Source organism: Pleurodeles waltl, chromosome 9, assembly GCF_031143425.1.
Source record: "Pleurodeles waltl isolate 20211129_DDA chromosome 9, aPleWal1.hap1.20221129, whole genome shotgun sequence".
Taxonomy (NCBI): Eukaryota; Metazoa; Chordata; class Amphibia; order Caudata; family Salamandridae; genus Pleurodeles; species Pleurodeles waltl.
The window spans coordinates 374,762,732-374,784,594 of NC_090448.1; the positions used below are offsets into that span (position 1 = coordinate 374,762,732).

Below are 21,863 nucleotides of genomic sequence, written 5' to 3' on the forward strand. Positions count from 1 at the left end.
CTAAAGAGGGCATTTTCATGTACAGGGCACCAAGCAGCAAAACATGCAGTCTCCCCCCTCATTAACATCTTCAGCTGAAGATATGGAGTTGTTGCACAATGAAACATGATCCTCGATTTTATTATTGTACTCCTTACTGCTAGTCGAGAAAAAAACAGATGTTATTGAAACATGCTGTGCAGGACAAGGCTTTAGCACATCTGTAGATTCCCAGCAAGAATGACAGTGGATCAGGGGTGAATAAACTATGTGTTCCCTCCAGTGGACTCAGTAAAAGCCTAACCTGACTGTCTGGTTTGTGATGAGGCTATGCAGAAGTTGGGACTGAGTGGCTTCCGAGGCGCCTCCAAGTTTCCCGTCTATTGATCATGTAGCTAAGGGATTTCTCTGGGGTGGGAATGTCAGAGATGCAGAATTAAGGTTGTTCTTGTTACTAATTCTTTATCACTCCAACTCTTTTCTTACTGGAGGCAGTGAGAGTTAGGCAATGGGGCTCACATCTGACCGAGGTTGTTCAATAAAATGTCTTTGGTATTATGCACTTTATGGTTATCTTGGGGTGCAACTACATCTCTGATGGAACTGCGTAAGGCATTTCTACTAAAGTGACCTGTAATGCTATCTGGCTTCAGCCTTTCTTTTCACTAAACCCATTGAACCGTAAAAAGTAAAAGATAAAAGAAACAATGACTGAAACCCTTCGTGTATTTTCTTATCTAAAGTTGATCATAAACGATGCAGATAAAATATGATTAAATTAAGAAATCTGAAAATCTCAGTGGCATGGGACTGCTCAACTGTTTTGAATAGGTGGCACTCATCTTCACATGAGAGAAAATAGTATGTCTGTAATATTTCCAGGGGGCACGCTGCACACAAAGGTTGGTTGGGTCATGGCACATGATTAATGAGGAATTATTTGGTGGCTGATACGAAATAAAAAAGACAACAAGAACTTAAAGAGCACGAGAATCGCCAAGAAGATATTGTTTCCTGACTTAGAAGGGGTAAGACCAAAGTAGGTATTAAGCAAACTGCTGCAGATGACTTCCTTGCGAGAAGATGCCTCCTAGGAATAAAACTTACGCATGCATTGTAGGTGATGCAGCAGCCCTGTTTACTTATGCAACCGGTACTTTCATATGGAAAGCCACTAATGGCATCTTAGAACTTGTAGCATGAGCGTCAAGTGTTGGAGTTAAGTTTAACTCCTTCTGTACCAGAATACATCAGACTACTCACCTTTCAGTGGGGGGGGGGGGGGGGTGGTTTGGTGCCCCATGGGATAGCAGGCATGACCAGTGCACAAGGAAGAGACGCTCAGACCTGGTCCCTTTACAAGACGTTAAAAGTGACAGCAGGTGTTGGAGAACCATGTTCTGTGGCCCAGGCTACCGATTTCCAACCAGTTGGTAAGGAGAGAGAGAGAAAGTGGGAATGCCAGAGTAGTAGCTTGCCAGGCAGAAAAAGCCACTGTTAAGTAGGCTATCTTTCTAGCTACAAAAGCTAGAAACATTAGCTTGCTGGACAGATTAAGCAACGATTAATCTTTTACTAACTTCTGCTACAATAGTTAAGCGAGTGCTAATTTGCCAGTCTTACACCCGACACAGAGGAATTCCTTCCTAAATTCCTTTGTAGAAAGAATACTATTTTGCCGCCTAGTATTTCAGTTGAAGCACCCTGCTTAACTAAAATGAAAGGCAGAGCACACTGCCATAGCAAACTACAGAAACCATGGTACGAAAAACGGGATCAGCATGTAAGCTACAAAGGAAAACGCATACTTGGCTGCTGGATAGAAAACCACAGAAAGCACAAGTTTGCTTGTTAGAAGATGGTGTGGGAGAGACCACTTGTAGAGCAACCTAGACAGAAGACTTTCAAGTTATTGGTAAATATAAAAAGAGAATTTGCTTGCTTGATAGAATGTCATGCAGAGAGCAAAAGCTTGCAAGGTAAAACGTCATGCAGAGAGTGCAAGCTTCCCAGGCACAAGAAGGGCAGGCAGAGTACACTAGCTTGCCACCTCAAAAGTCCAACTGAAAGAGATAGCTTGCTGAATAAAACAAAGGAAGGCAGAAAGTGCTAGCTTGCAAGAAATAATTTGAAGCAGGAAGCAAAAGTTTGCTGAATAAAAGAAAGATGAACAAAAAGCACCAGCTCGCTGGATAGGCAATGCAGAAAACACTTGTTTGCCATATAGAAGGTCAGGCAGAAAATAGTAGTTTGCTGGACAGAGGCAGGCTAGATAGTGAGCACTAGCTTGCTTGCGTTTACCTGCGGATGTATCCTCCACTCATCATCATTTGCTCTCTCTCGTCCGCGACTCTTGAGGGCTGCGCAGAGACCACCCCATCCTGGCTCTTTCCCCACACTGCTTTGTAGGCTTCACTTGACTTGATTTTCTTAAGCCTTGGAGAGAGTGGAATGGACACAGCATGATGGAAGGTTGTCAACATTCATTCAAAGGCTCTCTAGTCCTCCAAGCAGGTACAAAGAGAACCCAATAGGCAACCACCGTGGAACGAGTCCAGCAATCACTTTACTCCCAAGCACGTAGTCTCTGCTAGCATGCAGTAACGGTAGAGCATGCAGCCATTTCCAGCATGCTGTGACTTTCAGCATGCAGTCACTCCCCGCATGCATAGGCAGCTACTGAAGGCAAGCAGGCATTCCTGGCATGTACTCACTTAATGCAGTCACTCCCAACAAACAGCCACTTCTTGGCATGCAGGCATCATTTTGCTGCAATCACTCGTAGGCCACAGTCCAGCCAGGCAGGCAGTCATATGGGAAGGACAATGGACAACAAGCAGAAAGGATAAGGCAAAGAACTAAGAACAGACGCCACTGTCCGAACTGGACAGTCTCCAGAACAGATGGTCCCAGGGAGGAAGAGAAGACCGAGAGCTACTTCTTAGAGGACATTCACTAGAGCCGCGCTGTTGTATTAACCGTGAGATGAAGCATGTGTACTTTTGGTCATGCCTCTGTTGTGCAGTGTGTTTTAGGACTGAACACCACAGTAGAACAGTTGCACTGATCTGTTTTACAGGCCTTTAAACAGAAGGGACAGAAAGTTTGACGGTTCCCGTAAGCGACTTGCAATGGAAATGCAGGGACCATGGTAAGAAGCGCTGTTTTGGCTTTTCATTTCTGTAATGGAATTGAAGGAAATAAGAAAACACGGTGGACCGGTCTGTAACATACAGGTCCTCAAGTAGGGTTATTAAAACTCACTAACTGCGCTGTGGTCGCAATGAGCTTTGATAAAATCTGAGGGTTTTTATAGCATGTCTGTCCTGTTAGAAAAGTGAGTCTGTACATAACAGTGTTCACATAACATATCCGTGAGGGTATTCCTGAAGGTACAATTGGATTCCAGGACACTTTTAAAAATAATATTCATAATTCAAATCTGAAAACTAAATCTAGAGCACATGATCCCTTTGTAAAATAAACAGTACTGCAGAGGCTGTCCGAGGAGCATCATGGGCGCTTTATTACCATTCACAGCAGTCAGGTTAGATGAGCAAGCCGTATTTTAATAAATCGAGGACTGGAAGGAAAATGACACAACCAAATGGGACAGATTATGGGGGGGCAGTTTTTCCAATATGGCAACCAGCTTTGCCATCTCAGTCTTATGCAGGTTTTCCATACAATAGCAGTGATCTCAAGGCTTCTGCTAAGCACATTTTCGAGTCTGACATGATGCCTTATAAAGCTGTGCTGGAACCTTAACCGCACACAGAGTCAGTGATGGGTTTCCCAACGACAGCATCTAACATTTGGAAAGACTTTGCAAGAGAAAACCTAGGTAGCTACTGCTGGTTTAGAAGCAGGAGGCCACGTACCTGAGACAGTACACTACATCCTCAGATCCTTACTTTTGTCTTTATGATGCACTAAACGGGGGTAAGGAGGATCATCAAACACAGGCATATGCACTCCCAGGTTTAAATGGAAATCGTAAAGTGGTTGAGGGAGGAAAGGGGATGCGTAAGAAAGGAAATCCATATCATGATCATGAACAAAAAGCATGACCCCCTGCAAGTTGAGATTCTAGCTATTGAAAAAAAACATACATATGCTTGCCAACTACAAAGGAAGGCATAACAGTTCCATCACCCCCACATAACAGAAGAAATAAGGAGAATACACAAGAGAGATACTTCAGCAGACACGGAGCCTCATCTATTTGTCCTAACATTCAAGACGCAGTAAATAAAGTGACAGTGTCCCCAAGCACAGATCAGGAGCCTTGGATGTTTACGAAAATGCTGGTTATTTAGGAAATGCCAAGCCACTCACATAGCTGCAATCAGGGACGGATGCAGAAGCACTGCGGTGTGAGAGCTTCAGCTATTCTGCATGGCAGCAGTCTAATAACCCTGCTGTATGGCTTCTGCATAAGTATGAGTAATCTCCCTCTCCCTGCTTTACCTAATGCCATGGGGAAAACAAAAATATGTCCTCTCCCGAAGAAAGATTAGGCTCTGCATTTTGGCACCCTAGCACCTGAAGACCTTCTAAGGTTCCTTTCAGGTCTTAAAAAACAAAGTGACCACTTAGGTATGAAAGCAAAAAATGTTCTGCATCTGATGTACACATAAAGGACACAAACCTCTATGAGGTCAGGAAGTGCATTTTACAACAATCGCTACATCTTGCAAAGTCAGGCTTGCAAAATTCTTCTTTAATTATTCATTTGTTTCCTATTTACTGCTCACAGAAAGAATCCTTCTCAAAATTATTTTTTCATTGCATCTGTCATATAAGATTTATATATATATATATATATACAGAAGGCTTCCGTAATGTAATTCTTCCTATCAGAACACTTATGCTAACTTATGAAGATGGGACTTTCCATAGAATAATTGGTGCTTGCAGCATCTTGGGTATGACATATGGTACAAGAGGTAGTGAGGCAAAAGCATAGCCAAATTCCTACCCAAAGAGCATTCCCTTGCGACTGAGGGCATGGATACCTGGAGACAAAATCCTGTAATTTCTTGTCCTTGCCTGTTGTGAACATATCTACATGTGGGGTCCCACAAATATGAAAGAAGGAGAATGCAACTCTTAATAGCAGAGGAGATTTCTGAATGATCTTGCTAGACCACTCCACCTGTTGCAATTCTAAGAGCCACAGGGTGCTAATGCAACACTTAGCCAAGTCAGGCATGTGAGGAGTCATATAGACATGGTTACAATAATTTTTGTAGCTGTGCTCTCAAACCACATCACTTCCTCTATCAAGAAATTTTAGGTTTTGGGCTGAATGTCACAGAGATAGGTTATCCAACCCACCCCTGTTTAACAGTTATGGCCAGTCTCTATCTGCTCTATCTGAACTGGTTAGATCATACGGCGCCTGCCTCTCACCTATGTAAATGATGCACAGTTTATTATAAGGCCAGACATGCAAGTTGCAATGCAAGCGGTGAGGTTGAGGGACTGATTAGGTCCCATCCAGCGATGGATGGGTCACAACTTCCTGAAACCCCATGTAAGCAGGACCAAGTTGCTTGCATCGGTAACCTGGTCTGAGTTATGAATCTACATAGGTAGTACTAATAAGGTGGTCTCATTGATATGTAGGTGAATGCCATGGCCAATTCATGGTTTTATTTACTGTCACTGTTACAGAAACTTAGCGGATGCCGCAAAATGCTTTCTTGCTGCAAAACCCTATCACCTCTTCTTCCGCCACTTGCATCCATTCAATGCTTGACTATTACAACAGCATCTACTGGGCTTGCTGACCTATCTCTTGATGACCCTGGAGCCATTCAGAACTCTGCTATTTGGATTATAAAAGGCCTATTGATTACCTATAAGATGATCATATATCTATGAAGTTTGCTGGTTGGCATCGGGAAAAGGGTACAACTTTCTAAGACATAACATTTTTTAATTGCCAAGGAAAATTTGAGGTGGCTAACCTCCTTCAGTAATAAATTCCTAGACGCTCAGCACACTCCTTTAAGTTCTATGTTCCCAGAATCCGGACAGTTCAATCTTGAAGATGCTCCTTTCGATACATAACCCCTAAGTTATGAAGAAACAAGTTGCAGTCAGGGAAATACAGATGGCATGGCCTTTAAAAAGTAAAAAAACAAAACATATTTTCTGTTGAAAGTTCTTGGAACTTTGGGCTTCTTGTTTTGTGGCTTTTATTCCATGATCTCTGAACCATTAATTATCTCAGTAATCAAGCACTTTACAAGTAACAAACACATATAAATGTGATATGTAGTTGTCATGTAGTCCATGTAAATCCACATTATCTTGTTTTGCAGCACTTTCTGAAATACTATGATCACCAGATCGGCTGGCGTCAAGTTTGGTGCACCAATATGTTTTAGGGCCTGCTATGCTACCCATTTGCCCAGGGTCGTTATACCTGGCATGCGTGCCCCTCAACTCCAACACAAATGCATTTGTTGTAATGATTATGTGCCACAGAGGGACTGCAAAAGATCTACCAGTAGATTGATTGTGTTAGTTTCAATGCAGAACTCTAAACTTAACCCTCAGGCACATCATTAGAACATCCCATTAACCAAGGCTTCGGATCACTGGCTCAAACCCTCTTGAAGTGGATGCTCTGCAAATGTGCCTTTAGAACCAGCAAAAACATAGAGGCATCACCCAGCAGTTTCATAACATTACTCACTATCAGAGGTTGTGATGTGTGGTAAAAAAAAAAAAAAAGAATCAATTTCTGAATTCACATAACTCTTTTGTCACGGGACATGCTTTAGCCATTACAAAATGTAGGACTCATCCCAGAAAATTCTGAACTTGCAGTACTTAGAGACACAATTTTTTCACACTGATTGTGAAGCCAGGATTGCGTAGGAAAGAGGTATTTTCCTCTATATGAGCTTAGCATTTTTAATTTAGCATTAATATCTCTTTTACCAGCCAATCGTGCAGGTAAGAGCAGACATGAATAATCTTGATGATGCAGATGTGCTCCCACAACTGCCAGCTGTTTTGTAAACACTCTCGGAGCTAACTTTATGCTAAAATCCAGTACTTTGAATTGGTAAGAGCTGTGGCTTATCACAAACCTAAGGTACTGTCGGTAATGCGTCAGATGCACTTGTATGTGAAACTAAGCATGCTTCAGATCCAGTATAGTTGTGAAGTCCTCGTCCTGCAGTAGTGGGATGATCACCCGCAGTCGAGTTGTCCTTTTGTAAAAGCAATGTTTTTAAAAAATATCCCCACAAGTGTTAAGTCAAAAATAAGCCTGCGTTTACTATGCTCTGGTTTCAGCAAACTGATAGAATACACCCATTTCCACAGCCTAAACTCACAAATACACAGCAGTTCCTGAGGTTTTAGAAACAATGCAGGACGTATCCACACTGCCCAGAGCACAGCTTATCCTTTCACTTGAGATGTCTTATTTCTGCGTCTTGTTCCTAGGAGGCTTGTAAGTATTTTGGAGTAGTTCCTCCACCTCTTCTCCATAATGTTTATCACAACGACTCAAAAAGATCAGGAGTTTGTGATTTGATTCTGTTCAGCCTTTGCAACCACTCTTACCTGCTAAATTATAGAGCATAGTGTCGGGGGCCAGCCATCACTTGCCCGTTGAGAACATCCTTTTTCTGGCACTATGTACCACACCATTGAATTAGGGTGTACATACCCCTACATTTAAATAGGAACCTGACTGCAACTTTCACATTTCTGTCTATTCTAGAAGCAATAACCCTTAAACTTCTTGGTGGCCTGCTTGACAAGAATAATCAGCACTGGCAGTACTGGTTAGTTTTTCACTACTTGTTCCTAGGAGAAAGTCATCTTACGCATTCTCTCATCCGCCACCTTCATGGCCTCTCCATGTTGGAATGATTACTTCGATGTCGGTGTATTGTACGAAACGATTTCCTGGGAGCTAGGCACACACCCATAGCTTCCATTGCCTTCTGCCTGATCCCTTGGCAACAGAAATTACAGGCCCAACGGAGATTGGTTCAAGAGAATGCTGGTTACATGAAATAAAGAATGTTAAAGGTGATCTTTCATGATCCAGCTTCACAAGGTCATTCTCACGTTATCTGGTCAGATCTGGCAGTGCTTGGCGAAAAACTAACTTTCCAGGTAACTTGGTATGTTGAGTTTACTTGCAATACCTTCTCCCTTGCTTCCATGTTGATTGACAATAGCAGATGATGCAAATATCACAAGCTATTAAGACAAGAAAGTAACCAATAACCGGGAAACAAACAACATTAGAGAAACTAACAAGGAATGCCAGTGTGGGTTTTGACTTCAGAGTCTATGCTTGCAGTATAACATGTCATTGTCAGGAGTGTCAGAAGCAACCCCTGCCAAGATGGCAGTTGCCCCCTGGCAAAGAGTCCGAAGATGATCTTTCAAAAGCATCAAGTTCAGAGCATGGTACATGAAAACGAATGTGCACCTGATCTGCTAGAGTGGTCGTACCCTGTCTTGACAGAAAAGGGGAAAATGGTGGAGCTTTGTTTCTAATGATGTTCACTCTATGGGCAATCAAGATCCTTCAATTGTGGCTTCAAGATTTATCCAGATGATGGACGGTTCTGAGCTGTACTTCGTACTAATTATATTTTACTACCAGTCAAGCAAGAATCGTTGAATTTTTGTGCAATCACAATTACCTTTCCAGTCCTTTGATGCTACAATTTGTCAAGAAACTTGTGCAGTGCCATAATGTGGATTCTGTCATGTATGATACATAAGGCGCAGAAAACCACAGTCCCAGTATTAACTGCACTGTTCTCCATGTCAATAAACGACATGGGGTAGAAGGTTTAGATAAACATACCTAAATTGTTTTAAAATCAAGAAAAATATTTCAGAGTTTGTCAAAAGATCCAGCTACTGTAAAAGGGGCGTGTTGTGCTGGAGAGAGACTTGTGCTTCTTCAAAAGTATTCCATCTAATCTACCTGGCCAGAAAGAATTATGAGAATATGCTCTGCATGCTCAGCAACTAGCACTTTAAAAAACACATATTCAAGGAGAGCAGAGGGATGGGACTTTCGCAGATCGTGTGTGGTTTAGTCCCACCCCCAAAAAGCAGATACTTTTAGGTTGAGATGGTTGAACTGAAATGTGGAAGTCAGCATCTTGTAAGCGTACAGTGCAGTGTCAAATACTATTTTAAACCAAACAAGTTGTCTACTCTAGGGTGGGCATCAAGAATTTAAGTGGGCATGAAGAATGTAAAGTGCTTCTTCTAAATTTAATGAGATGAAGAACCCTCGACTAGATCTATTTTGAATGACATTATCAATGACTCCAAAGACAAAAAATCTGAAATGGAGTGAAAGACATTGATAAATATAATCTCTGCTGCTTTCCTTATGATGTTTGCAAAGAAAGTAATCTGTTACGTCAGAAATGACCTTGTTTGTCCATGTGGATCGTTACCTAGAAGAAACACTGATTTTAGGCTGTTTTATTATGAGTAAGAGGTTGAAGCAGAACCTTACGAAAGAGTCTGAAATTTAAAAGGTATTACCGATCTAGAAAGAAAAGAATGGGTGTGAGAGTCACGTCTGAGATGTGGCCCTGATCTTTACAGAGACCAGGATAGACTCTTATGGTGCCTTGGTCTGTATCCTGGAACCGCCACAATGTTACCTGGAGGGATGAGAGCAAGTGGTGAGAGCACTAGCATTAGAATAGGAATCTCGACAAGATGAGACTTTTCAACTTCAACCTGGTCCTTGACGTCTAAGAATACATCTAGGGCGAAACTCTGGGGAATAGTGGCTCCGTGCCAAAGATGACCTCAACTAAGAGTACCTGTTCAGTGCTGGTGTCCCCAACAGTTTCAACATCTCCATTGGCCACCATACCAAGGTGCTCTTGTTGATGAAGTCCTCAGCAACAAAGTTACTATTGTGCAGAAAGGGACACGGCTGATGGAAATGTACAACATTCAATTTTAACTCCAAGGGATCCACCGAAACATCTGGAGATGGGGCACAACAGATGGTAGGAAAGATGCATTTCTAAAATTCGTAGGAGGCTGAGCATCTTACCTTTCCCCTTCCTCAGTTGCAGCCGAGGGTATGGCTAAGCCTCCGTCAGAATCAGCTCGGGTTTGTTCACAGCTGAGGTCTATATATAGATCTTTAGGAAACCAAAATTGTCTCTCTTACAGAATTTTAAATTTCACCTCATTCCATTGACAACTATCCATTTCATAGTGTTAAATAGGAAATAAGATGTTTTTGCCCATCCTCCTATCACACTTTAAACGTTTTGAATAGAGTAGCCACTTCTGAAGGAAAAACACTAAAAAAAGAAAAAGAACAATCTAAGGAGTGGAAGCTAAACTGCCTATTCCTTGCGCAAGCTCTATATCAATGCTTAAAAAATATGAGCATTTGTCATTGTTTTAAAAAAAAAAAAAAAAAAAAAAAAAAATTCATTATGAATGTCTTTTTGAAAATGTTCTTGGTTTTGGCTGGACCTGCAGGAAAATTCTAACAGATATGAAAATAAGAACGGTATGCACTAAAGGGAAACCGGGGATTCCCGTTACAACAGGGACATTGGAGGGAAGAAGAATGTTTCTATAACATACTCCTCCTAGTATTAAGAAGGCCATTGTAGAAAAGCATTTCATGTATCTTGTCATAATCTGACAAGACCCGGAGCAAGGCAGGCTTCCAAAAAAATACATGCCCTAGTAAATGAGTTGTGGAGAAGGAAAAGCTAACAGCTTTTGTTTTTATACATCTGGTTAGCAACTGAAGATTGTGGGGAGAAGGGATGACTATTACTTATGCTCTGGGCTAGAAGGGACTTCATATGAGGGTGAATTCTTGCATTTTGTGCACGCATTCTAAAGGCAAAAACAGGCATATTATTAAACCGTGTTTTGTTGACAGGCATTCACACCACCCCCAGGCTCCATCCCTCCTACACAGGGAAACAACACTATATTTTCACGTTTGATCGCTGCGCGCCTGTGTTTGTAAAGGATCTAATGAGAGGGATTTTCGCTGTATAACCCATCTGTCGCACTGTAGAGAGAGACAGTGCTGTTGCTCAGCGTGGATTCCCATTTTAGGCGTCCAAGTTTCTTTCAGTATAAATAAGACACTGCAGCATGGAAATAGTGGTGGGCTGTGGTTTCCATGGAAACTAGAATTTTAGGAATCTCCCAGCTGGGCAAACAATAACGAAGTAGCTCATAAAACATATCATTAATGTAAGTAAAGATGATCCAGTGTCCGCCCAGCCTCAGATGGGTCATCTCGTGTCCTATCTCAAGACCTCAGTGACATGGAGAACTGATGCAGCCTGGAGTCAGGATGCCACTGAGACAAAGGAGACTACCTGATGAATAGATCCAGAAAGAAGGGGGAACTGTCTAAGCTCACTACGGGAGGAAGCGTGTGAAACAACATCACTGCCACCAAAAAAGAGAGAGTTGGAAAGGCAAGTGAGGTCCTGCTCAGCAAACAGTTGGAGCGACTACTAAACTGGCAACACAACCCAAGACTAATGTCACTGACATCAGTTTTGTTAATACGAAGAGTATGAGTAGTGCACAGTTATCACGCGGAGCATGCATTGACCACAGGAGGTCATAACAGGCCAGTACTAATGTGTTACAAAAGCTAAGGCAGTCATCATAGGATGAACAATGAATGCAGTCTACTCTGTTTTCAGTAAAGCATTAAAGCAAAGCTATAAGGCCGGAAAAACGTAAAATGCAGTTTGACAGCAGAAGTTATATATTGTATTACAAAATGGGTGTCTGACAGGTGACAACAGTGCTAGTGCAAGGATCGATGATGAAGAGTTGTTTAATGGTCTTTTAAGCAATGCAGCAGAAAGACTAGCATGTGAAAGTATTATTTTTGAGGGGGGCAAGATCTGCAACAGCACTGATGGCTCGAGTGGAGACAGAAAGAATAAGCAATGAAGTCAGTTTTAAATTCATGCATCTGGTGAACCGACACCTGGAAGAGCAGATAAAAAAAATAGGAGTTATGAGGTGATGAGGTTCAACACACAGTTAAGGAGAGCAGTACAAGATATAAAGTGGAGAAACAGACACATGCAATGTTACTGCTTGGAGAAAACACTTCTATAGATGAATACAAACATTGGTCAATAAAGTTACGGGGTTATTAAATATGATGAACTATCATGCGGTAGTGAGGAGTGTCACCGGGATGCTGTAGTGCAATGGGAGACATATGACCGGCAGTAAAGTGGAGTAAATGATTTGAAGGCATTATTAAAGATGGCTCACCTGGGCATCCTCTCAGTTCTGGTCGCTAAATCTCCAGAAAGACAAAGAAGGGTGACTTTGTTCTAGCACTTGTGCCCCACATGGTAAAGGGCTTATACCATAAGCTGCGTAAGAGGGGATTCCAACACGTGGAGCTTACAGAAGTCATGAACATTACAGGGACATTCACATACCTCTCTGATATATAGTGTGGGGGATAATGAGTCGGAAAGGGAACAAGGTTCCAAGATAGAGAGCTGCGTCAGGCAGATTTAGCTTGGAGTAATAGAAGGACATATTTTCTTGGAGGTAGGGTAGTAGGTGCAGTGGAACATCTCAGCAAGGGTCTGGAACAGACAGAAGAAACAGAATCAAACATGACACAGGGGGTGCTGAGATTTATATCTGGTTAAACCATAAACTAAGCATGTTAGAGAAAGTAAATAACTGGACAGATTCCATTGAACCCAAGCTCTTGATCTATTGTTGAATGCTGTGAGCAAGATTCCAGGCCATTGTACTTGCAAGTACAATGTTACGTACACGTGTAAATTATACCTCCTAGGTACAAATTCAAGTTTTGTCCCCACAAACTATTAATATTTGCTTGTAAATATATATTTACTTGCATGTAATTTTACCCAGTATGATGCAATATTACTAGGAAAATGTCCCTCTCCAAAAGCGAAGATGGCTTAGGGAGGCTGTGCGCACCAACAAAGTAGAGAGTCTGTAGAAATCACAAACTTTTATTAACCTCCATTCCCATACTCGAAACAGTGAGGTATTTGCCTCTGTCGATGCATGAGAGAATCTCTTACTGAAGAGTGAATGATGGGGGGTGCAGAGGAAGGAACTGCACCTGCACTTATGCAAGTGCTTTTTTGTAAAACTGTACACCATGAACAAACAAGCAATCAGGAACTCCACAATAACATAAAAGGGAATTCTGAAAACGTAGTCAAGATACTTCTGTTGAAGCTTTCTAGGCATACAGCCGGAAGCATTTGTAAAACGTGCGAATCTACACCCAAACGTAGGTTTAGGCCACAAGTGTTGATTATCAAATTTGTTTGTAAATCTGGCACTATGTTTCTAAATTCAGAGTTCCATGGTACCAAATTGAATATCGCCTCAGTGCAATTCATGCGCTTTAGCAGCCAGAGAGGAGTTAACAAGAGTGAAAATGTAGTTATCGTCTCTCTAAAATCCACGTGTAAAGGGACAGAACATTCAGAGTATCACAATAATGCTATGCCTTCATGAGCCCAACTCCCACCACTCAGCAACTCACCTTGGGCATCAACGACCAGCTTCGTGAAATGATTCCCAACTTGAAACATGTTGAGGTTGAAAAGAAGGGGCAACTAGATGGTAATAAATTCACATCAGAATTTCTCTTAGCTTGCACAATTCTCTTTAGCCAGGAAACCGAGATCTTGGAAAGCCAAGAAATAGGAAAATCCATATTAAAAATACCAGAGGAAGTAAAACTAGTGACCAGTTTTCTTTGAAAACAGAGAATGGAAAACTTAAGAAATGGATCATGTGCAGGGGTAAGAGAAATGTTTATAATTTGCTTTTGTGCAATGCCGTGAATTTTCAGAAAATGATGCGATGTTACGAGTAATTACGCAAAATGCAAAGACCTTGCTCTAGAAATGTTTGATATACAATATTGTTTGTATTTGATGATTACTTTATGCTTTTATTTACTATTTTATATAGTCTGGTGTCGAATAGTATACCCTGTTATTTTTTGTCTCGCTAGAAGACTGAAAGTTCAGTGATTATCTTTTAAAAGAGCTATGGGCAATGGAAGATTTGTTCAGCTCTTAAAGCTGTGTTATGGAACGAATTCACACATTTATAAAAATACTTCTTTGATATGCTTTGAAAAGGATGAAATACTGATCAAGATTGATCACAAACATCATACACTTCTGCACTTAAGACAGGAGTTGAAGGTAGAGCCCATCCAACGTTCCCACAATGTTATGGGTAGGGCGCGATTAGAGTTGATGATTCAGCTGGCAATAGGTTTGCTTAGAAAAGTTGGACTGTAGAACTTTAGCACTGTTGTTTCTTAGCATTTCAGTACAGAAAGATGCTAGTATCCACAATATTCCATCTCACCCCCCCCTTACTGTTGGTGGCCAGGATTACAGCATGGATGGGAGATGGGTGGTAGGGTTCCCTGTTTGAGTTATTGGGAGTAGGGGACTGAACAGGTGCTTGCACATGCACAATGGCGATGGGGCAGGCAGCATGCAGCAGGCACCTACTGGCCATAGGAGCTGCTCTTCGTCGCCCTCTTCAGGTCTTTTCCTCACCCAGCCTGCAGTCAGACCGTCTTCCATCTGCATCCACTCCTCTGAACAGAGACAAGGCTTCCATTCTGCCAGCTTCACAACACGGATGGTACGCACAGACAGGCACGAAGGGGATGTCGGGACCAGGAGCTGCACAGGATTGTACCAGTGTGTGTGAGAGCAAGGAGGCATTCCCCTGGGGGGATTTTACATTTACCCCTCAACTAAAGATGCAATTATGGTCCCTTAATAGCTAGTCCCATGGTTAGTTCAGGTCTTCCGAATCTTTGATCCCATGCTCTCTGAAAGCTGATCAGATGATTTTTCTGTATGCACATCTAGTATTCTCCGAATTCGCATCCTCTGGCATCTAAATACTCATCCCATGCTCGCTGAATGCTCTTCCTATGGTCTCTTACGACTATAAAATGCTCATCTCATCACATATCTCAGTGCTCATCTCTATTTCCCTCTCAATTCTCATTCTCAACCTTAGAATGTATATATATTTGCTCACTCAGCACATACACACAATGACTTTCAGTTTACTTTGACAACATGTGATTTACTAATCTCTCACAGCACCACATTCACAGATCTTCCCACCAACAACTCTTATGCACAATAGATTCACTGTTCCACCTATGCTCTTGGTCACAGCACGAATCCACTATTTCAACACACGTCCTTCACAAAACATGGAATTTATCATTCTTGACATCAAAGTTTAGGCAGTGTAAAATCCAGCATACCCTTTTACATGAGTTCACACAAAAAAATGATAAGATAATTCCTAATTCCAGGTCCCCATCATGAGTGTCTGCAGTACATTCAGAAACACTGAATATCTGTCCAAATGCAACATCTCAGAACTCTTTTAGGAAATGTCTTTCAAAAATGTAGAACTAGCTTTTCACAGTCTTTACTTTCCATATTCTTTAACAAAATATAAAATAGACAATTTCAACTGAATTCAGTATTAAAAAGCGCAACTAAGCTGTTTTATGTTCTTGGCAAATTTCTATTTAAAAATGTATATTTCAAAAAGAAGAATCTAAAATAGGGGAAACAGAGAGGCAGGCATACCAATGCAGGCAAAATGAACTCTGCCACTGTATTCCAAGCGGGCTGGTCCAATCACTTATGCAATGTAGTGCCAGTGAGCCTCAGTTATTTTTTTGTGAGCTAGCTTACAGGGAGCATCTTAATTGCTTTCTTCAAACGTAAGGCTGTTGCTTTCCTTAAGAATGAGAAAGGAGGCTGATGATATTAAGGAGGTTACCTGTGATGAAGAACTTGAATTACAAATGAGTAACGCTACACATTCAATCAAAGGATCTAAGTGAGTAGGACATCAAGTACATAGCTAAAAACAATGGTAGGAAGACCAAGGGAAAACTGTGGTAAAGGAAGAACGTGAGAAAAGATACCCAAAGAGCATCTACTAAGATTATATACAGGCTGGAACCAAGGCAAGGCAGTAGTGGATGGCAAATCCATGGATTTAAGTCTGAGGAGTAGTCACATGTAGATCTTTCCATGTGATACCTCCATACATTTCTTCTAAACTGACAATTTTTATGGTCTAGCTTGCCAACGCATCCTTTACCAGACAATTATGCAAGCATCATTAGAGGGCTTTGTCATATCTCAAATGTTGGGAGCCAGGAGTACATGTTTTGATTGGGCAGAAGTTGTGTGCTTCCACAAAAATGTGCTTGCCCTCAATGCAGCTGTAATCCTTTTGTTTATTTATCCAGCTGCCTAAGCTTGAACGTTCAAGCGGCACATCACACTGGAATGCTATTAGAGTGTCCTAGACAACTAGGTAACTTATGTTGTTTTCCCCTGGCAGCAGCACAGATGGAAGGAGGGCAGTCATTAGCCTACATGGATTTTTAGGTTTGGCTAGACAATGCAACTGTCACCTGACATTTTAACCTACACCAATATTATTCTACAGTTTTTTTTGTGTACACACATACATATCTATTCCCATGCTATATACTTGTAATGCTTCACATTACCGTACAACATTCCTTTGCCAGTGCCTTTTCTTTTTAAAGGTGTTACAGTATCTGCTTATCCCTACTGCAATGGTCTCCGAGGCCACAAAGAATGGGCCTTTTGGTCTTTTGAAAGTATCTGGATTACTATGTGCTACTAGATCCTCTCTTTTGTAAGTGCTGATCTGCAGGCACCATCAACAGAATGTGCGTATTCTTTCTTTTAAAAGTAAGCACATCCTAATTAATAACCTCAAAGAAGTGATTTAGTAGGTCCAATCTACCTTTGAACACCCTCTTTCTAAATGAAAAACACAGGAAATCCAGAGGAATATAACTGGACCGATAGCGGATGGGATACTCTGTCACAAATGTGATGGATATCCTGTCAACCATATTACAATTACATTATATCCGATGGCATTTGTAATACGGCAGGCAGGGTATCCGCCACATTTGTAACGGAGAATTCCATCCCCCGAAGTCTACACCAGGCCCTTTGTTACCATTCCGCATATGCAGGTTTGCGCTGGTAAACATGAATGATTTAGGCAAAAGATGGGCAGATGTATAGCCTGATTTACCAAAAAAAGAAAAGACAACCCGTTTGGCAGAAAGCGGCAAATAGAAAAGGCAGGTGGGACAGGGAAAGGAAAAAGCTAACTAGACTTGAAAACAAAAGAAAGATGGCGAGAAACAAGAAAGAAGTTAAAGGAAGTATGTAAGCAAAGTAGGGGAAAAAAGGATGAATAGTTAAAGTAAGGAAGAAATGTACAAAGAAATGAAGGCTAAAAAGAAAAATGATATAGCTGTCTTTAGCTCCAGCTGGGATGATCACCTGGTCCACCTATGGAAAGTTTTGGAGGCCCTGCAAAAAGCAGGCCTCACTATCAAGGCTTCAAAGTGCCAGATAGGGCAGGGGAAAGTGGTTTATCTGGGACACCTGGTAGGTGGAGAACAGATTGCACCACTTCAGGGGACAATCCAAACTATCATAGATTGGGTTCCCCCTACAACTCAGACTCCGGTGAGAGCCGTTTTAGGCCTCACTGGGTATTACAGGAGGTTCATAAAGAACTATGGCTCCATTGCAGCCCCTCTTAATGACCTCACATCTAAGAAAATGCCTAAAAAGGTATTATGGACAGCAAACTGTCAGAAAGCTTTTGAGGAGCTGAAGCAGGCCATGTGCTCTGCACCTGTCCTGAAAAGCCCCTGTTACTCCAAAAAATTCATTGTCCAAACTGATGCATCTGAATTAGGGGTAGGGGCAGTCTTATCACAACTTAATTCTAAGGGCCAGGATCAACCTGTTGCTTTTATCAGCAGGAGGTTGACCCCTAGAGCAAAACGTTGGTCTGCCATAGAGAGGAAGGCCTTTGCTGTGGTCTGGGCACTGAAGAAGTTGAGGCCATACCTGTTTGGCACTCACTTCATTGTTCAGACAGACCACAAACCTCTACTTTGGCTAAAACAAATGAAAGGTGAAAATCCTAAATTGTTGAGGTGGTCCATATCCCTACAGGGAATTGACCATACAGTGGGACATAGACCTGGGAGTACCCACTCCAATGCAGGCGGACTCTCCAGATATTTCCACTTAGACAATGAAGACTCATCAGGTCATGGCTAGTCTTATTGTCCTTCGTTTGGGGGGGGGGGGGGAGTGTAGGAAAGTACCATCTTGCCTGGCATGTTACCCCATATTTCACTGTATATATGTTGTTTTAGTTGTATGTGTCACTGGGACCCTGACAGCCAGGGCCCCAGTGCTCATAAGTGTGCCCTGTATGTGTTACCTGTGTTATGACTGACTGTCTCACTGAGGTACTGCTATCCAGAACGTCAGTGGTTATGCTCTCTCATTTCTTTCCAAATTGTCACTAACAGGCTAGTGACCAATTTCACCAATTTACATTGGCATACTGGAACACCCTTATAATTCCCTAGTATATGGTACTGAGGTACCCAGGGTATTGGGGTTCCAGTAGATCCCTATGGGCTGCAGCATTTCTTTTGCCACCGATAGGGAGCTCTGACAATTCTTACACAGGCCTGCCCTTGCAGCCTGAGTGAAATAACGTCCACGTTATTTCACAGCCATTTACCACTGCACTTAAGTAACTTATAAGTCACCTATATGTCTAACCTTTACCTGGTAAAGGTTGGGTGCTAAGTTACTTAGTGTGTGGGCACCCTGGCACTAGCCAAGGTGCTCCCACATTGTTCAGGGCAAATTCCCCGGACTTTGTGAGTGCGGGACACCATTACACGCGTGCACTATACATATGTCACGACATATGTATAGCGTCACAATGGTAACTCCGAACATGGCCATGTAACATGTCTAAGACCATTCTGGCATTGGGGGGACAATTCCATGATCTCCCGAGTCTCTAGCACAGACCCGGGTACTGCCAAACTACCTTTCCCGGGGTTTCACTGCAGCTGCTGCTGCTGCTGCCAACCCCTCAGACAGGTTTCTGCCCTCCTGGGGTCCAGCCAGGCTTGGCCCAGGAAGGCAGAACAAAGGAATTCCTCAGAGAGAGGGTGTTACACCCTCTCCCTTTGGAAAAAGGGGTCAGGGCTGGGGAGGAGTAGCCTCCCACAGCCTCTGGAAATGCTTTGATGGTGCCCATCTCTGCATAAGCCAGTCTACACCGGTTCAGGGATCCCCCAGCCCTGCTCTGGCGCGAAACTGGACAAAGGAAAGGGGAGTGACCACTCCCCTGACCTGCACCTCCCAGGGGAGGTGCCCAGAGCTCCTCCAGTGTGCTCCAGACCTCTGCCATCTTGGAAACAGAGGTGCTGCTGGCACACTGGACTGGTCTGAGTGGCCAGGGCCAGCAGGTGACGTCAGAGACTCCTTCTGATAGGCTCCTCCAGGTGTTGCTAGCCCATCCTCTCTCCTAAGTAGCCAAACCTCCTTTTCTGGCTATTCAGGGTCTCTGCTTTGGGGAATTCTTTAGATAACGAATGCAAGAGCTCATCAGAGTTCCTCTGCATCTCTCTCTTCACCTTCTGCCACGGAATCGACCGCTGACTGCTCTGGAAGCCTGCAAAACTGCAACAAAGTAGCAAAGACGACTACTGCGACCTTGTAACGCTGATCCGGCCGCCTTCTCGACTGTTTTCCTGGTGGTGCATGCTGTGGGGGTAGTCTGCCTCCTCTCTGCACTAGAAGCTCCGAAGAAATCTCCTGTGGGTTGACTGAATCTTCCCCCTGCAACCGCAGGCACCAAAGAACTGCATCACCCGTCCTCTGGGGCTCCTCTCAGCACGACGAGCGAGGTCCCTTAAACTCAGCAACTCTGTCCAAGTGACTCCCACAGTCCAGTGACTCTTCAGTCCAAGTTTGGTGGAGGTAAGACTGCATTGCTGGGTACCGCGTGATTTGCAGCTGCTCCGGCTCCTGTGCACTCTTCCAGGATTTCCTTTGTGCACAGCCAAGCCTGGGTCCCCGGCACTCTAACCTGCAGTGCACGACCTCCTGAGTTGTCCTCCGGCGTCGTGGGACCTTCCTTTGTGACTTCGGGTGAGCTCCGGTTCACTCCACTTCATAGTGCCTGTTCCGGCACTTCTGCGGGTGCTGCTTGCTTCTGAGTGGGCTCTTTGTCTTGCTGGACGCCCCCTCTGTCTCCTCACGCAATTGGCGACATCCTGGTCCCTCCTGGGCCACAGCAGCATCCAAAAACCCTAACCGCGACACTTGCAGCTAGCAAGGCTTGTTTGCGGTCTTTCTGCACGGAAACACCTCTGCAAGTCTCTTCATGACGTGGGACATCCATCCTCCAAAGGGGAAGTTTCTAGCCCTTGTCGTTCTTGCAGAATCCACAGCTTCAACCATCCGGTGGCAGCTTCTTTGCACCCACAGCTGGCATTTCCTGGGCATCTGCCCACTCCCGACTTGATCGTGACTCTTGGACTTGGTCCCCTTGTTCCACAGGTACTCTCGTCTGGAAATCCATCGTTGTTGCATTGCTGGTGTTTGTGTTCCTGGCAGAATTCCCCTATCACGACTTCTGTGCTCTCTGGGGAACTTAGGTGCACTTTGCACCCACTTCTCAGGGTCTTGGGGTGGGCTATTTTTCTAACCCTCACTGTTTTCTTACAGTCCCAGCGACCCTCTACAAGGTCACATAGGTTTGGGGTCCATTCCTGGTTCGCATTCCACTTCTAGAGTATATGGTTTGTGTTGCCCCTATCACTAGGTGCCCCCATTGCATTCTATTGTGACTATACATTATTTGCACTTTCTATTGCTATTACTGCATATTTTGGTATTGTGTACATATATCTTGTGTATATTTGTTATCCTCATACTGAGGTTACTCACTGAGATACTTTGGCATATTGTCATAAAAATAAAGTACCTTTATTTTTAGTATATCTGTGTATTGTGTTTTCTTATGATATTGTGCATATGACACTAGTGGTACTGTAGGAGCTTCACTCGTCTCCTAGTTCAGCCTAAGCTGCTCTGCTAAGCTACCTTTTCTATCAGCCTAAGCTGCTAGACACCCCTCTACACTAATAAGGGATACCTGGGCCTGGTGCAAGGTGTAAGTGCCCCTTGGTACCCACTACAAGCCAGTCCAGTCTCCTACAATGGGTAAATGGATGAAAAAGAGAACGACTGCTACATGGAAGAGTGACAGGACCGCTAAATGGGCGAAAGGGTAGATGGCTGAATAAAATGATAGCTGGAAAGGTGAAAGGATGGATAGTTGGATGAAAATGAACGAATGGGTGAAGGCATGGATGAGTCAAAAGATCGATGGAAGGTTTGAAGGACAGGTGAAACAATGGACAGATTACTGGAAAGGCAGATGAATGGTTGGATGATGGAAGGGTGAAAGGACGGGTGAGTGAATAAAAGGGTGAGAGGGTGTATGGGTGACTGGAGTGATTGGAGCTTCGATGCATTATTAAATAGTTAGGTAAAAGGATGGATTGACTGGCAGAAAGGAATTTGTAAAGAAGAATGAAAGTTTAGCTAGGTGAACAAATGGTTAGATGAATGGGCGGGTGAAAGGATGTTTGTACTGGTTTATAACAGGATGAATGGGAAGACTAAGAAGATGGATTAAGGGTGGGTGGATGGATGGATGGGCTGACAAGGAAAGAAAGAATGGCAAAAGGATGGATTAATTAAATTATAGGTGGATACATAGTCAGATTAAAGGATGTATGATGTAAGAGTGAAAAATGAACGGATTACTGAATGGATGGCTACTTAGAAAGGTGAAAGTATGGATGAGTGGATGGAGGAGTG

General features: G+C 43.0%; 1 protein-coding gene across 1 annotated transcript in view; it reads right to left on the bottom strand.

The window, feature by feature from the left end:
- The window catches only part of LOC138259326 (synaptosomal-associated protein 25-like), a 298,439-nt gene that overhangs the window by 56,773 nt on the left and 219,803 nt on the right, over window positions 1-21,863 (bottom strand). The window contains exon 6 of the mRNA XM_069206962.1: window positions 2,281-2,415. Within this exon, the coding sequence (XP_069063063.1) occupies window positions 2,281-2,415 (135 nt within the window). The remainder of the gene's footprint in view (window positions 1-2,280; window positions 2,416-21,863) is intronic.